Source organism: Corvus moneduloides, chromosome 2 (genome assembly GCF_009650955.1).
Source record: "Corvus moneduloides isolate bCorMon1 chromosome 2, bCorMon1.pri, whole genome shotgun sequence".
Taxonomy (NCBI): domain Eukaryota; kingdom Metazoa; phylum Chordata; class Aves; order Passeriformes; family Corvidae; genus Corvus; species Corvus moneduloides.
In genome coordinates this window covers 26912109-26930165 of record NC_045477.1, presented here as the reverse complement: position 1 = coordinate 26930165, position 18057 = coordinate 26912109, and the positions used below count along the sequence as shown (strand labels likewise).

At 41.6% G+C, this 18057-nt stretch overlaps 1 protein-coding gene across 3 annotated transcripts; it reads left to right on the top strand.

The window, feature by feature from the left end:
- Window positions 1–34: 34 nt before the first annotated feature.
- On the top strand, window positions 35–18026 carry SFT2D2 (SFT2 domain containing 2). 3 transcript variants are annotated; one of them, XM_032098629.1, is made up of 8 exons: window positions 35–145; window positions 459–545; window positions 876–961; window positions 2069–2150; window positions 4181–4216; window positions 4339–4397; window positions 5136–5165; window positions 17928–18026. In XM_032098629.1, exons 1-8 carry the CDS (start codon window positions 83–85, stop codon window positions 17938–17940), a joined length of 456 nt encoding a protein of 151 aa, XP_031954520.1. In that variant the 5' UTR covers window positions 35–82; the 3' UTR covers window positions 17941–18026. The 3 variants fall into 3 exon arrangements, with proteins under 3 accessions (XP_031954520.1, XP_031954519.1, XP_031954521.1); XM_032098628.1 differs by lacking the exon at window positions 17928–18026 and adding an exon at window positions 5782–10082; XM_032098630.1 differs by lacking the exon at window positions 17928–18026 and adding an exon at window positions 5676–5775.
- Window positions 18027–18057: the final 31 nt, after the last annotated feature.

The following is an 18057-nucleotide window of genomic DNA, read 5'->3' as shown; positions in this document are numbered from 1 at the left end:
TAGTCCCTGGGGAGGGGAGGGAAGAGCGGGGAAGGGAAGGGAAGGGCAGGGCGCTCCGGCCGGGCGGGCGGGGTGTGGAGCCATGGACAAGCTGAAGCGGGTGCTGAGCGGCCGCGACGCGGAGGAGCCGAGCGGCCTGGCTGAGGTAGCGCGGCGCTGCCGCTCCTGCCTCGCTCCGGGGCGGGGGGACCCGGGCACCCCTTCCCGGTGTGTTCGGCGAGGTGGCGGAGCAGCCACCGCGGAGAAGTCGCCGGTGGCGTGGGCGGGCGGTCCCGCGTGGGCTCCGCCAGCGCTCCCCCCGCGCGTCCCGGTGCCTCGGCATCCCCCGCTTCCCGCGGGACACGTCGGGAGGGTGCCTGAACAGGACACGGCGCAGCATCTGAGAGGAAGTTTTCGCGCTTGGTAGGAGGCAAGAGCTACAAGTAAACAAGTTTCGCTTTTGTTTTCCTCGTTTCCAGGTTATCGATTCGACTTCGTTAGGTTGGGGCACCCGAGTGAAAGGCTTCATTGCGTGTTTTGCGATTGGATGCCTCTGCTCGATCTTGGTAAGGACTTTTTTCAGATCTCCCCAATATCTTGAGTTTCAGGAGCCCAGATAATTACAGCCTTGCTCTGTGCTGTTGCTTGATTTTTCCGAGTCTCTGCGGAGACGTCTGACTGTTCCAGTTATACGCAATACGCTGACTCTTAACAAGAATGCCAATAAATGCGATTTACTTTTGTATGTGTGATTCTGCAGTTTGGCTTTAAGTTTTCCTAAGATTTCTTTTGTGATGTGACACTTCTTGGAGATATATATATAGTTTATATATATATTGTTTCAATTTAAAGCCTGTTAATTTTTCCCTCCTTTCTCTCTAAACGTTCCTTTTTAGGGTAGTTGTCTGCTATGGATACCAAAGAAAGGGCTGGTACTCTTTGCAGTTTTTTATACTCTGGGGAATATTGCATCTATTGGGAGGTAACAATCTTTATATATCATTTCCCTAATACAGATGAGAAACAAAAGCAGAATGATAGTGCATAAGTGGTAGAAACTCTTGCATTTGCAAGAGAAGATATGCTTTTGTAGATAATTTTCTTGTTGAATTTTACACAATAGCATTTCCCCAGTAGTGCTCTGAAATAGTAAAGAACATTTTAATTTTGTGTGCTGTTATTAGTAATGCATTCAAGGTAAATGTTGCTCGTCAGTAAACAAGAATCAAACTCGTGCTTTAAACATTGAGGTTTTTTGATTTTGTTGGTTCCTCCTCCCCAAGATAAAAATAATTCTTCACCATTTTGCATTTGGAAGTGTTCTCTGTGTGTTGGTGAATATATTTGGGGCAGTCTGTCTGTCAGGGCAAGCATATGTGGTAAGACTTCATGGCCATTGAGGTTCCTGAAGCAAAGCCCTACATGCTCTGCGACAGGCCCAACTTTCTGTGATTGTGGAAACTTAGCATGATGTTAGAAAGCATAAATACTGGAATTTGAAGTAATATGCTAATAAGGTAGAATAATATAGTATATGGGGCAGAAATATCACTTTAGATAAAATTTTCACCTTGTATAATTCATCCAGTATCAATCACCAGGGCTCTAAATGAGGCTGCAGGTCTGGTAAGGGATCAGAGAATGGATCCAGGCCTGAAAACAGCCCTTTATGTAGAGGAATTGAGCTGGATTACCTGGCAATTCATGCAGATCCTCTGTGGATGGTGTTCTTGAAATGCAGATTTAAAAAGCATTTTTGAAAAGCAGGTTAGAAAAGCATCTGTCAAGGATGATCTGATTGGAGCTGACCTTGCCTTGTGCTTCTAACTTGATAGCTCTGCTCTGCTTATGTTAATTTTAACTGAACAAGTGTGAATAAAATTGTAAATACCTTGCACAAAGAAAAGGGGGAATGAATTTTGTCTCATTGTATAATCCCATTTCTTTTGTTGTGCAGCACTGATTGCCATAACAACACAGTGTACTGGTGCAGACAGTGCAGTGTACTATGGCAGCAGACAATTTCATCTTGCCGAGTTTCACTTTTACCTCTCTCATTTCCGTGTTCATCTTGACTTGTTTTTCACAGCACTATGTTTCTTATGGGACCAATGAAACAATTGAAGCGGATGTTTGAGCCTACACGTTTGATTGCTACTATTGTTATGCTAGTAAGTATCCAAGGAGTAGCTTTTAACTCATACAAACCAGGGAACAATTTTCATTGTGAAGTCCTTTCATATCCAGTGATCCAGCTATGTCTCAGGATGTGTCTGGGGGTGGTTTTTTGGTTCATCTTTTCTTAAAATACCAAACACTGCACATCTGCTGTAGTGGAAAGGTAAGCGTAGCACCAGAAAAGCACCTCTTTGTTAGGCAAGACTGAGCTGAAGCCAGGTTGTTTTGCTAAATGAGCATTAAGGGTCTGTGGCTGGTCTGTGTGAACCATGCACATGCTTTTTTTAGGGTGCTTGAGGTCACAACATCGTATTTATGTGTTGCCTAAGAAATGAATGATGGGAAACTAGTTTTCTAAAAATTGTCCTATGGATGTTGCTAGATATGTTATTTTGCATAATTTTGTCTTTTTATATTCTGTCTGATGGCCTTGAAAGAGCTGTGTAGGTATTTCTACCTTGATAAAATCATCTCTTTGTGACAAAGCAGCTGGGGAAACTCTGTGCCTTGGTCACCTTGCATTAGGGATCATCCCAGCTGGTTGATAGCTTCAGGTTTTGAAACTTGTATGACAGAATGAAATTGAAAATTCAGCATTCAGTGGGGTCACTATTGGAATTATTTTATTCTCAGAAGATGGAAATTATAGCAACCCTTGTGCTGTGTTTCTGTGTCTGAAAGTTGCTGCTAAGTTTCAGACTGACTCTTCTTTAAAGTGCATGGGTTTTTTTGATTCTGCAACTTTCCCATTTTCTCCTGGCAAGTCAAAAACATGAAAGGTGGTTTAACTTGCATGAAACTCCTGTTTTCAGTCTGAATGTCTTCAGAGTGTTTGCTTGGCATCAGCACTTCCTAATTTCTCTTTACACATCCAGAGGTGCTGCAGAGCTTGAGAAATTGACTGTGTATGCTTGCAGATCCAAGCAAGAAGCTACTGTATGGTGTATCTGTGTTTGTATGCATTCAGGATACCCAGAGTCAGGAGAATTCCTGGAATGTTGTTCACTGGGATAAAGCCAGTCATTAGATGTATGATGCAGTATTTAGACCAATATACAAACCACCACCTTAAAACTAATGGAAGAACTGCATTTATTGTCAGGACTCCTGGTTGAGCTCAACTGTGTGACTTCTTTGGCAATGCATGTCTCAGCGTCTGAATATACAGTACTGTATTTTTTTTCCATTCTAGCAGAAAAATACACATTATAAGCTCCAGTAGCACAATGGTCCATGTGTATCTAAAGGCTGTTAGATGTTGATAAAGCAACATGAATTATCAGCCTCTATCATAGATAAATGAGCAGTCATGTCTTAAACTGAAAATTAAAACTAATGGGAGGCTTCTCTTAAAAGTGAGGGTTAAAGCAGAAAAATAATCCACAATATCCTACTACCCCCCAAGATTTTACCTGTAGTAAAGAAAGAAAGACACAGTGCAACTCTGAAAACAGAAAAAGTGCTGGGTTAAATGACTGTGCCTTACTTGAATATGTACACAGGAGAGCTACTGAGCAATAGCCCAAAGTTCTTGAAAGTGTAGCATAGTTTTAACTGGTGAGCTTTTAAGTAATGGCATAACTTCAACCCCAGGGTAACCATGTAATCATAAGGAACTGTGCAGGAGCAGAAGGACTAAGACTGGTAACTGAAAAGTATTTGAAAAGTCTTACTTATGCAAAATGATGAAATGTGGTGTGTGCCTATGACACCAAGAAGTGTGTGGGATGGAGTAGTGACCTGCAAAAGAACTGCAGGAATCTCTTCCTCTTGTTCCTTTGCAGCCGTAAAATCATTTTCTGGGGATACCAGGCTGATATTTCCTCATTGCTTTAATTCACTTCAAAAGTGTAATAGCAAGAACATTTTAAATACAAGGAGCTCTTACAATGCAGGATTGAATAAAACTGTGAAATGATGTAATTCATTTCTGTCTCTGTGAAGGACCCCATTACAGCGTTGCAATGTCTATAGAAGCTGGAGTTGTTTCTATTTTTAATTTAAATAATTTGTTTTCTTCTAGTTGTGCCTCATACTAACACTGTGTTCTGCTTTCTGGGTGAGTACTGGAGTCCCGTGTGTTTATCTAACTGGAGCTAATATAACTGGAGTATATTTTAAAAGTAAGATTCTTACACTGTTTTCTCTGCTGTGTTTCTTCCTCTCTCCTCTCCCCTCCAGTGGCGTAAGGCGGGACTTGCGCTGCTTTTCTGCATCTTACAGTTTTTTGCCATGGCATGGTGAGTGATTTCCTTCCTACACACTCCACTTTCTGTTGCACCTGACATCAGTAGCTGAATTGTGAGTGGATTTTGACCTGGAGTTAGAGGGAAGGAAAATTTTTACCTTGTCAATCCCTTAGATTCAAGACAATGCATCAGTGAGGAGCTGACCTGTTCCCAATTCTTGGTCTCTCACACCACTGCAGAGGCTTTGGAGGCAGAGCTCAGAGCTCCATTTCTAGAGGAAGTTCCTTTGGTTTCTCTGAGCTTGAACTGAACTTATTTTTTTCTTTCCACTTTAAATCAATTCGTTGCCTACTATCTGGGATTCCTCTTTTACACTCTCCTGAATTTGTCTTGTTCAGAGACCCAGTTACGCCAATCAAATTGTTAATGTTCTTCATGTTAACATATGGCCTGTGCAAGGTCACCAAAGGAGTGTACAAACTGATATGGATACCTAGCCAGCCCTCAGCAGTAATCTTGCCTACCTGTAGGTGTTGGAGCATGAAGAATACCAGATGCAGGAGAGCTGTGTTTAAAATGCTTTCACAACATCCCCCTCTATTTGGCCATAGTGTTTCATACCCTGGCTGGGCTAAGATGGCTTGCAAGGATACTCCTTCCTGTTACTCACAAACTCAAAGCTTCATTTTGGTTGTGTAACTTGCAGTTTAGCGTATCAGAGGGGTTGCTCTTGTTTGTGACTCTAATAAAATCTGACATGAAAAGTAACTTTCAAATTTTTCTTCCTAGGTACAGCATTTCCTTCATACCATATGCAAGGTAAACTTTCCTACTCTCTTACTCTTTGTAATTTTGAGGTTTAATCATACAGAAGGTTAGTTTAGAGAGCCATTGTAATGTGTGGCTTTAGAATGTTTTCCATGGTGCAGGAAATACAAGTAGTTAAATCTGAAAATGAAAATAAGCATCTTCTCTAGTCGGAGAACACAAAAGAAAAAAACAAGAGGGCTTCCCTAGAGATATGTAAGCCTGCTGACCAAATGCTGAGCATAAGGCTTGCCTTTGGAATGCCTAAGTGTTGTCCAAAATGCTGCTAGACAAGTGTATTCTTCTGTGTCGCTTTTGTCCTGTTCTCCCCTGTGAGCCCTGTTCTGTGTGAGCACACAGTTCTCTCTCCTGCCCCATTGCCCCACCCTTCTCCAGTGCACTGCCTCAGTGCAGCCTTGCAGGTGCCACCTCCACAGCAGGTGAGCACTGAGCAGACCTGCTTGTCTCTAAGGCATTTGTGTAGTCATGCAAATCATACTAATGCAATTAATACATGGTCAGCTGATCTCTACAGTCCTCAGTGTCAGTGTGATAGCAGCATGGAATGCCTCTTATCAAATAACATAACTGAGGTGAGTCTGACTCTTTTTCTTTCTCCTGCCTGTAGGGATGCTGTGAAGAAATGTGTTTCAGTCTGTCTGTCCTAACAGGAATTCTGGATGCCTCACAAAGTTCTAGGAAGCTCTAGGTAGAACTGTGTTGAGATCACTGTGTTGTGTAGTTTCCTACTTCTGTCTTGAACACGTGCCTTTCAGCTGCTTGTTAGAAGCTCCTTGTGTTACACCCAGCGTCTGCAATTGCTTGGGTTGGTAAGCAATGGTGTCTGTGGGACAGGGGGCTTGTGATCAAATGAAATTCAGTCTGGCAGAAGAACTGGGCAGAGATCCACAGTTTGTTATGGTAATTCTTGCATGAATTCGTGCATTTGGTTTTGCAAAAGTTTCAAAGTAATACGTGAAGTGTGTAAAATGAAGACCTTGGCTCTGATGGGACTGTGCCAGTTCTAGAGTTGAAAATTGATTTCTTACCAACAACTTGGGATTTTTTTAAATAGCCTTATGTCACTTAATCTTTGCACTGTTTGCCTTGGATAATGGAATATTGGTATTCTTTCTTTTCTTGTCTCTCTTGCAAAATCTTAGGTTTATGAGACTTCTAAAGGATGTAATTTGAAAGTCAAACACTGTTGTGGACTAACCATGAGATGTTTGCATCTGTAATGAAGTATTTAATTCTCAGTCTATACTGATAGTGTTACCTTAAACAAGGAAAGGGACATTTTCCTCTGTAAAAACTTGTTGTTGTAGGAAAAGCACTTGTAAAATAAGGTTCATTGATGTTTTCAGCCACCAGGATCCTGAGTTCTTCTCCTTGCTTACAGCTCATGGTTACAAAGTAGGAAGCTGATATTTTTCACATGAAGTGAGGTGCTTCTCTTCTCCTCCAGCTGTAGCATGAGAACAATGCAAAGGGCATGGTAGGCAAGCAATAAAGGAATTTATGTATATCCTTTCTTAAAGGACAAACTGTCATAAGGTGGAAGTGAGCTATTGTTTTAAGCAGCCTGGGTCAGGGAGAAGACATTTTCTTCTGAACTTGTAAATAAGTTAAAACTCCAACATTTCTCTTTGTTTCTTTGTAAGTGGAATCAGTTTTGTTTCTGGTAAAACTCTTGCACACCCCAGTGAACTTCTCTGCACAGAGGAGAAAGCACAATATTCTATTGCCTGTCGTAGCAAGGAGAGTTTGTAACAATCCTGCTGCCAGCTCCAGGCAAATGCTGAGCCATCAGTATCCAAATTCCAAGGCCACTCTGCGCTCTCTTTATCTTCTGAGCTACATATAATCTTTTACTCCCACAGCATTGCAGTGGTCAGTTTCATATCTGAGCACAGATTCCTGCTTTTGCTGTGTGAGGTACTGTTTAACTGCTTTCCCCTTTCCTTTTACCAAACTGTCTTGCTGGATGATGATTATCCAGTGCATTCTAGTGGGAACTGAAGCATCTCTTCCTCAGTCTACCAAGAGTTTAGTTGTTTAAGAACATTGGTTTTGCATGGCAAGTGTATCCCTGACTTGTACCACAAAGATTTTAATGTAGGAAAAACTTAGATCTATTTGGCAGTACAGTATAAGCTCACAGTGAAGGCAAATAGTTCTGTGGCTTCCAGAAAGTTAATAAGAATTTAGTTAATCCAAAATTTTTAATTGAAGTGTCCTGATAATTTATAAAGCTCAGTACCATCCAGCTGTTAGGATCCTCTAAAAAAAAAAAAATTAAAGATTCCCTTTTGCAGATGGTATCAAAGGGAGATTTTGACGAGTGTTCTGTGGATTCCAGGTGTCCAGAATTACTGTTGCAAAGACATTTGAATGGAAAATCCCACCTTGGAAAGATGGCACTGATGGTGGGATGAATCAATTATACAGGTTCAAGTGCTATGTCCTGGTGCTTTTTTTATCTCCCCGGATTTAGAAGCTAGTGTTGAAATAACTACATTGACTGTTGCTCTTCTTGAAAAGAATTGGTTAAATGCCCAAGAGAGACTGGGAATTAAAGAAAACTGATACTTCTTTTCCCTGGCTGATCTAAGACAAGTGTCCAAAGTGATGTGTGTCTTTTTTATCAGGGAGTAAGTTCAAAACCTAATTTACATCTGTCAAAGGACCTAAGCTAGTCTCTTCTTAGGACTTTGATAATGTTTACAGAATTCCTTTGTATAGGGGAAATTGAAAGGCTACCCTAATGCCTTTTAAATTCCAATAGTCGTTTAATTTTAACATCTCTGAATGACCCTGGAAAAGCTACAAGTACAGTATACATTGTTTCTCCTTCCCCTCTCCAGCAAGGTTATGTTAACCCTGATCATCATTTCAGGTTCAGCAGCCAAGATAATGGAATTTGACTTCTGGGGTTCTTTTTTTGGTTACTTCAGATTAGGAGGAGTAAAAGCCTTTTGCTTATTCCTTGGCTAGCTTGGGCAGGATTCTGGTAGACTGTCTGGCAGTTCTTCTGGAAGAACAATAGAATGGGGTATGTTGAATGTTAGTTTTTCAACTTGCAGAGTAGCTAACTAGAACCTTTTAGCTGGCTCTTGTGAGTACAGCCATGCAGAAGTAGGAAATTTATGAAACTACCAATAGATAGCACATAAATGATTATTTTCCTTTCCCCCTCTCTTACTAGTTTCAGACTGTAATTCCAGATTCACAGCCTTTTATTCAGTAAGAGAGAACAAATCTTCATTTGACTGCACAGCACATGAGGCTAAGAAATTGTGCCCTTACAGGAAGGGAAGCCAAGGGGAGATGGCAAGGACACAAGGATCACCAGAGTGCCACTGGGGTTTATGTTGCCCTTTGGTGTTGTATTCTGTTCCTGGGGACATCAGACAGTAGGAGAGATTTGCCTTATTCTTGCCAACATGTGAAACATACTCAGGGTTTGTCGCTTCATCTACAAGCAGTTTTGGTTTAAAATAGCTCTCCCAGAACAAAACTCTTTAGATTCTTACTTTTAAGTAGTTGTGTTGAGGCTGTTGCCGAGTTTAACAGCAAAAGAGATTTCCACTTTTTTGAATACTTTATTTTATATGATTTTTACATAACCAGGGAGTAAACTATATGAATATTCCTTCTTGAGTAGTTTTCAGTCTGAATTAGATTATACCATTTTACTTTTTTTTTTTGGTCATTAAACCTACTTTGCGTTACATTTTGATATCATCAGCTTTGGTTATGTGCTTGGCAGGAGGCACGGTGAGCATTTCTGAAGCCTTCTGTCTCACTGTCCTTCAGGGCAGGAATGTTTGCTGTGTGCGCTCTGCTGCGAATAGAGAGTTTGTGGTTTAAATCACAAAGCTCCTTGCTTCCCAAAGTCCTTGCTCAGTTACCTACAGCACTTACCTCAAGGCTGAATTCCCTAAGGAAACTTGTTTGATGTTGGGTGCCCATCTCAGTAGGATTTGGTGTTCTATCAGGAAGTGCTTTTTGCCCAGCCTCACTGTTGACCAACTTGTCCACTTTTTTTACTTTTTGCAGTACAGATAACATAACCTCAGCCAAGCAGCCTTAGTGTGCAGTTCTAGCAGGAAATTTGTATGTCCTGGACCACCTGACTTTCCAGCTATAGTAGAAGTGGAAATGGGGAGGGTGGTAGTCATGTATTCCCAAAGTACTGGGACTCTATGCATTGAAATGTGGGATTTTTTTTTTCACTACTTCAAGGTTTTGCTCTGTTTTATGTGATGAAGTCCGTTATGAATACTGGTACTATCTGAAATGATTCTACACTGATGATGCTAACAATTTGATCTCATTTAGTATTTACAGTAATAAGATTGTTCATGAGCTGTTACAAAAACCAAGGACGAATTTTCTGCCACAAGTTGAAATTCTTTTCAGAAACCACGTTTTAAAAAGGAAAGTGTGTTGGGCTCTGTGTGTGCCTCCGACTTTCTGAGAACGGCTCTTGCTTCGTTTTGGTCCTTAATCATGTTCATGAAAGTGAGATCACTGTGCTATTGTACACTGAGGAGGAGGAGGATATTTAAACACATTTGTCTTAAATACTGATGTTTACAACCATGGCAAATACTGACCATTTTGGAGAGAAAGCACAGAAATGGTTTATCCTCTTAAAACCACGTGCCTCGCTGTAATGTGAGCACTAAATTTTTGAACGGCTGTGGAATCGTTTTGTAAAATAAAAACCAGACTCAGAAATTCTCTGCAATGTTTTGTACTGTTACTGATTCTGTTTGCTGATGTGCTTTTTCTATGTATTTACACTGTTTGATTTCTACTTTGATAAATATTCTTTTTTCTGACTTACAACTTTTTCTCTAATGAAGTGAAACCTTTACAAGTGCTGTTTTTTTCCTTCAATAAAGTTATCCCTGCATTAAATGAATGGTTCTTATGGTTAATATTCTTAATGTACTTACAGCTTTTTTAATGATGCTGATTCTCCAGATGATGCTGAAGTTGCTGTGGGAGGTTTGTTTTCTTCTGTGTATTTGTTTTTCTTTAAAGTTATTGTCCTGTCCTCACTTCCTTTGCTGTGCACACAACATGTACTGCTGGGGGGAGTCCTTGTGTCACCAGTCTTTTGCAGCAGCTTCACCCAGCAGTTGCAGGCACCTAGACAACTCGTTGGCATGACTGGAGTTAAGGTGAGGATAATGCTTTTGTTGCTTCATATTTATTTACCTCAAGAGTCAATATAGACATGCCAACAAGCTATCCTTAGTCCATGCTACAGAGAAAGTAATGCCTGGTGCTATTCTGTCAGCAGAGATACCAGGAAGCAACACGCTTCTGAAATCAACATGCTCTGAGTGCTGATGTACACTCAATAAAATGTAAATGAAGCAAAATATCAATGATTTATGAATGTGTGTTAAAAATAAATAGAGGCAATTATTTTAATTTTTTTTAACTTTCAAAAAGCTGGTCTGTTTAAGTGTGTGCCTAATATGAATCCAAAGAGTTGTTGTGGTTTAATATTCCTTGGCAGCATATCAAGCTGTGTGTGCATCAGGCTGTTCAGGGTTTGTTACACTTTCTCCTAATTGACAGGCAGGTGGTGGTTTTTTTTCCTGTCTGCAAGGGTGGTGGTGAGACTTGTGTGCTATGGGAGACTGCATTATGTTTTCAATTACCTTTCTTTTCTTGTTTTTTTGATTGCAAGCTCTGTCTTGCAGCTGACTCAACTGAAATTTCTATCCTACAGGAAACTCCAAAGTTGTGTTTGGAATACAAGCAGCAGCCTGTCTTTTGTAGTATAGAAACCTAGGGGTTTGCATTTTATCTTTTTGAAAAGGTTAGAGTGTCCCAGGAGTGTCAGGAAAGCTGGATACATCTGTGTCATATCAAGACAACTGTGATTCCTCAAAGGGCAATAAATCCTTTCCATGTCTAATAGTTTAGAGGTATTTTGCTTGCCTAACAACCTCCTGCATAACAACAAAGCTGTTGAACTTGCTGACATCTTAATACCTGAATGGTTAAAAAAGAAGTGAAATCTTCATTTGGAATCCCTAAACAGTGATCAGCTGCTGTAAAATGCATTCTGTTGATGAATGACTTTGCTCCTTAGAAATGCTTTGAAAGGCTTGTGCTACAGCATCTACTCCCTGAATCCCATTACCTTGCATTCAAAGTTACGAGCATTCAAATTCAGTGACAAGGCTCTTGGGAAGCTGCTGTAATGTCTGCCCCTTTCCTTTCTCCTTCCCCAGTGTCTGATTTGCAAGAGAAGGTATTTCATGGATGTGAGCGATTCAAAGATGGGGGTTGATAGGAATTTCTATCCCTTGCTTGTACCTTTCCTACTAAGCTCAGCCTTGGTTGCAATACATGTGGGGGTACAGGCTTGTAACTGCCCAGCTGAAAATTCCTAAAGAGAAAAAATTCTGATTTTCTCACTTTTCAGAAAAAAGCTGCTGATGAATTAGAGATGGAATAGTCTATCTCAGCTGCCAATCTTTGGGATTTCTATTTTAAGTTAGCCTGGTTGAAACCCTTTTAAGTTTCTCTTGCGTTCCCTTGTGGCATCTCTAAGAGAAGTTATTCCCAAGAATTTGTGCTTTCAAACCTCTGTGGGAATAAGTGTGGAGCAACATGGGTGTAGTGTAAAAATGGTACAATGAAAGTATCATGCAGTCAGCGTGATTTCATTGCAGCTCTGAAGGGCTGTCATGCCCTGAAAGCTGGGGAAGTACTGAAAGCTGGAGAGGGGCTTTATACAAGGGCACATAGTCAGAGGACAAGGGTGGATGGCTTCAAACTGAAGAGGGGAAGTTTGAATTAAAGATTAGGAAGAAATCCTTTACTGTGCGAGTACTGAGGCACTGGCACAGGTTGCCCAGAGATGCTCTTGATGCCCCATCCTTGGAAGTGTTCAAGGCCAGGCTGGATGGGGCTCTGAGCAACCTGGACTAGCAGAAGGTGTCCCTGCCCATGGGAGGGGGGCTGAAACGAGATGATCTTGAAGGTCCCTTCCAACCGAAACCATTCTCTGGTACAGTATGTGGTGCGAAAACAAAATATTTTGTTTTCACAGGCATGTACTCCTGTGGTTTCTGGTTGTGTGTAACAGGATGTGTGAGGCTCACTGCTTTTGAGAGAATCAACTGCTTCATAGGAGTTACACTTGAAACTTGTTAACCCTCGTAGTTAGCAGAAAGCTTTAACCTACACATCCAGGTCAAAAGTGCATGTTGCCCAATAAACACTCAATGTATTACTTTTGTTCTGAGATGTTGTAAGTAGAACTTAAAGCTTTGTTTAGAATCTCCTACTTTTTTTTTTATAATTTTCTGATCTTAAAGATGGCGACAGTAATAGTTTCTTCCTCTAGGTGACAATTCATGTCTAAAGACATCACTGAAGATTTTCAAGTAGAAAAAAATGAATTAGGGAAAAGTATAATTATTGTTTAAAATAAACTAAGTTACATTTATCACCAGCCTGACTACATATATTTGGTTTGCTGTCAATGTTTTGGTGAGGGGGCTACAGGGGTGGCTTCCCTGAGAAGCTTCCAGAAGCTTCCCATATGTTGATAGAGCCAAGGCCAGCCAACTCCAAGATGAACCCACTGCTGGCCGAGGCTGAGCCCACCAGCAACTGTGGTAGTGCCTCTGGGGTAATGTATTTGAGGAGAAAAAAACCTTGCACTAATGCAGCCAAAGAGGTGGGACAGAATTTGTGAGAGGAACAGCTCTGCGGACACCAAGGTCAGTGGAGAAGGAGGGGCAGGAGGTGCTCCAGGTGCCAGAGCAGACATTTCCCTGCCGCTTGTGGAGCTGACCATGGTGAGGCAGCTGTGCCCCTGCAGCCCATGGAGGTCCATGGGGATGCAGAGACCCACCTGCAGCTGGTGCAGGACCCCATGCCAGAGCAGATGGATGCCCATAGGAGGGTGTGACTTTTTGGGAAGCCCAAGCTGGAGCAGACTCCTGGACAGAGGAGCCCACAACGGAGCAGGTTTGCTGGTGGGACTTGTGACTCTGCAGAGGACCCACACTGGAGCAGCCTGTTCCTGAAGGATTGCAGCCCATGGAAATGACCCACACTAGAGCAGTATGTGAAAAACTGCAGGCTGGGGCAAGGACTGGTGGAGAAATTCATAGAGGACTGCTTTCCATGGGAGGGGTCCTATGCTGGAGCAGGGGAAGAGTGTGAGGAGCCCTTCCCCTGAGAAGGTCGCTGGCAGGGAGGAAGAAGAGAAAATCAGGAGGGAAGTTAGGCCTGGGAAGAAATGAGAGGTGGAGGAAAGATGTTTTAACATTTGGTTTTATTTCTTATTAGCTTACTCGGTTTTGATTGGTAATAAATTAAACTAATTTCCCCAAGTCAAGCTTGTTTTGCCCATGATGGTGACTGGTGAGTGATCTCTCCCTGTCCTTATTTCAACCCATGAGCCTGAGGAGGGGAGAGACAGAGCAGCTTTGGTGGGTACCTGACACCCATTCGGGGTCAACCCATCACGCTACATTAGGTTTTTTCTTTGGGTTTGTTTTCTTTTTTTCCTTATCTTTTTAAAAAGCAGAAAGACTGCTGTGGAAAGCCTTCCCTGCTCTCTGGGCTCGGAATTAATCTCAGTTATAACACCAGACAGGGAGGTACCACTTGAACAAGCTGCCTGCCTTGCTGCTAAAAACATACCCGATGGAAGTTACTGGCACTGTCCCCTCACCCTGACATTAATGCAAAGGCTAATCTTCTTTAAGTCTCTTCTAGCCTAGCAATCTCTTAAGGGGCTGAATACATGATTAAAAAACAGAAGGAAAGCAGCTGTCTTTTTATCCTTTCTTAATTATTCCGTGGTAGCTGATAGGTGTTGATTTCCTGGGAGTGTCATGGTGATGGAGGTTACATTTCCCTGTGTTGTTGGGACTCAGTGTTCAGAGCGGGGTTAGTCGAATGCTGCAGTGGGAGCTTTGGAGATGGAAAGAGTGAGTCTTATTTTCTGCAATTTCATCTGATGATGAAGGGCTGCCTTCTATTTGGAAACATGCAGCTAAAGGCCAAAAAACAGCTATCCAATGTCAAGGCAAGAAAGGGCTCTTTAATTACCTTTTTTCTTGTTTGGGTTATTTTTTTCTTTCTTTCTGTGTACCCCACCAGCTGGTGGCCGGGAGCATTTAAGAACAAGCTTAATTAGAAAGTCAAAAATAACCCCTAGCTTTTTCCTGCTGTAGCTTGGGGAGTAAAATCCAGTAAGTATTGCAGGATTGTTCTGACTGTTCTTTCACTGCTCTCCCCAGTCCTCATTGCTTCATTTAAAATATGAGTTACTAAATTCTTATTAGTAAATTGGAGATTATTGTGTTGTGCTTGCATTTTGAGCTAGTTCTGACTGGCTATGAGCCACAAGGAGTCTGATCCCTGCTTGAAAGTACCCAGCTGGGTTTCAGGGAAAGATTACAACATTGTGGGTTTTGTAGGGGCATTTTCTGTTCCTTCTGCTGCCCCTGCTGATTTGCTTGTCTAATTAAATGGGTGACAAGTGCAAGAAGGGCAGTGAACAGTCTTCTGTCCTGTGTGTGTCCCACTTGCAGTGACACTGGCCATGAGTCATCAGGAGCACCTACTGTACTCCTCTGTAAGTCCAGCTACCTTTTCTTCAAATGTCAGGTTCAAGGAGCTTTAACTTCCAGCCCAAGAAATAACCCACATCTGAGAATGGGTTGTTCTGGGTGTCCTGGCAATACCTACAGCCAGTGGCATTAATCTGTTTGTGCCTCAGTTTCAGCACCTGTAGACTTGGAAAAATTAATCTTGCAAGAAAGTAGGAGAAAGAAGGGTTGTTTGGAAAGCATTCCAAGTTGTTATTTAGGTGAACGGAGGGACAAAAGATTAGAGGATGTCTCTTACTTCTCCTAAAACAGGCTAAATGTTCAAAATAAATTTCCACACATAATATTTTTGTTAAATGAAAAGCCAACAATAAACAAATAACTGTGACTCTGAATCTATCCGGTTTCTGTTCTGCAGCCCTCTCCTATGGAAGCTGTGTGACACAGACACAGTGCACAACTCAAGGAAGCCTGATTGATGGAATCTGGATGTGTATTTTAAAGCAAAATCTCAGGTCCAAGTACATTCAGCTGATCATGTGCTTGCATGCATGCAAACTTGTTATTCCTTAGGCTAATTCTTTTTGGTTGGAAAGATTTGTCAGTGATGAACTGTGCCTTTCTGCTACATACATCACAAATTGCTCTCAGGCTGAACTCTTAGAGCTGAAACACCCTTCCCCATGCTGAAAATAGTAATTGGGCTGTTCCCACTAACCAACCACAGGTAACTACTCTCATTTTGGAAAATGTTGTGGTTTCAGGCATCCTGAGCCATGGTAACATAGTTACTAAAATTCAAACTGTGTGAAAGTCAGGTATTTTAAGTTGTTAGATTTGTGGTTTATTTTTTCCTCTGGACACTAGGCTTTCAAGCATCAGGCACCTTGTATGAGTGATAACCGTAAGCACACAAGTGTTACCTACTTCTGGGATCTGAAAGGGTGTTTTATTGCCGTGCAGGACACAAGTTCCAGTATGACACTCCAAAGTAAACACATTCATGCTTCTCCCTTAGGGATGCTAGTTGTAGAAAATCCAGTTTTATTGACTCTCTTCCCAACCTATTACTGGAACAGGTCATTATCCACTCCCTCCATACACCCTTCCTTCTCTACAGCTCAGTCTCAGGAGTGCTTTGGGCAAGCAGTGCACTCCAAGCAGGACCTCCCTTTCTCTTGCTTTGTGGCAGCCTCCATTTCCAATCCATCTTTGCTGAGCATATTCTCTACCTCTAGTGATGCACCAGTGTCTGCTGGTGAGAGTTTCACTTCCTTGTTTGGAAACCATTCTACCAACGGGAACTGTTGTTACTTTTGTGCATGCTTTCTGTTTCTTTTAAGTTCTAAGCATCTTGAGGAAGGTAGATTGGATCTGATTTTTGGAGGCTATAATCCAGTATCACTCCACTTGAAGACCTGTAGGAGAGACGGGCAGTGAGTACTTCTGAAAGGCCAGGCTTCTCTTTTTATTTGTCTATTGAAAGAACTGTGTGTAACTACTGGCATATTATTACTTTTATGATGTGTTGTCTCTTTACTTGCCTCAACTTTGAATCTCCTGATTTCTGAGCAACTATATCTTAAAAAGCTGGATGGAAATAGGGCTTCAGCTAAAAAAAATCCCAAAATAACATGTATCTGTTTTAGAACTGACTGAAAACCTGAAGATATGGAATTGAAATACACAGCACTTCAACCAGCTCCAATTTCTCTGTCTATTTGCATTTGTAGTGTAATAAAATTAAACACTGTCTCATATAGTATCCTATGCATTTCCTATGCCATTTGAGCATGTGCAGGGAAAAACTACAGTAGTAGCTTCTCTCTCTTCTGAGTATTTGGAAAGGGGAACCCAAACATAAACATATTCCCTTTACACCAGCATACCTAAGATGCAATTATTTTTCCAAATGTAAAGTGGTACCCTTCGAGGTATCTGATTATCCTATAGATTTTAAAGTACATTCTTTAGTTGTTCAGCAGTGAGAGTGGGCTGTTTATCATCTAGAAGTTGCTATTTGACATCTGCTAATGTAACTCACAACCTGAGTTTACTTATAAAATAATCTAAGTACTTTTGTTATGAGTTGACAATTAAAAAAGAAGAGGGGGAAGAGGTGTCAGAGTGTGAAGTTTGAAAGGAGCATAGAATCATAGGATGATTTGGGTTGGAAGAGTGCCAATAAGGTGCTGTCAAGCTCTGGCCATTGCTGTTTAGGTGGATGGTAACTCTCAGGTTTTTTTGTTTAGCCTTGATCAGTGATGGATTTAACTTAAATTCTGTTTTATAAAGTCTGCCATACTCTTTCTTGTCTGTAAAAATCCCAGCAGCGATCCACCAAGTCATTTTGTCTTTCTAAAAGAGACAGAAACACAGAAATTCAATAGGGACTATTGAATTGAAAGAATGCAAAGTTCCAAATAAGCAGACAGAAAATGTATTTCTCTAAAAGTGACCTCTAGCACTACATTTTCATAATCAAGACCCTGAGTATCTCATGTCCAACAGACCGGAATTTTCGAAGACACTATCAGAGATGGATGTATCAGGAGAAGTTAGGGGCTCAAACACTTGTTATATACCAAAGCCCAGTGTTTACAGGTCACTGTTGTTCATGGGGCCCCCACTTAACCCTCCAGCAGGGGACTGAAGCCACATTTCTCATACCCTTGGCTGAATGCTGACATTGTTGGAGTCCTCTGTAAAACGGCAGCTTCTTTGTGGAGGGCATGTGTTGTTGGATTAGGCTTGTCAGAGAAGGTCTCAGCATGAGGTGAGAGGGATGCTGAGGGAGCTTTTGTATGAGATGGACCTTGAGTCGGTCAGCAGTGCCAGGCCTCAGGCAGTTGAGCTGATACCAGCCCCAGAAATGTGCAGTCTGTCTGTGGAAACACAGCCAGAGGGGAGTTCTGCCACCTGTAAGGTGCAGCAGGGATTTTGTGAATGACGGTGGGACCAAGTGATGGACACAATACCCATCAACAGTGGAGTGTAGGGACGCTACCTTCTCCTTGTGCATTGCAACCTCAGTGCAGAAGGGTCTCTTACTATTATATTTTGATTTAGGAACATAGAAGAATGAGGTTAATGCATTTATGCAACATTCCTGGTGAAAATATTTTAAGACAACCTTCTCTATCTTAACTATCTTGACTCTTCCCAGCTCCTTCAGTTAGAGTCCGCACCAGTGTGAATGCAATTTCCATGCATTGTTTCAGTCTGGAAATGAAACAATTTTCATTAATGGAAACCTGGTTCTCAAGCAGAACAATTAGACCCACTTCAGGTTGAAA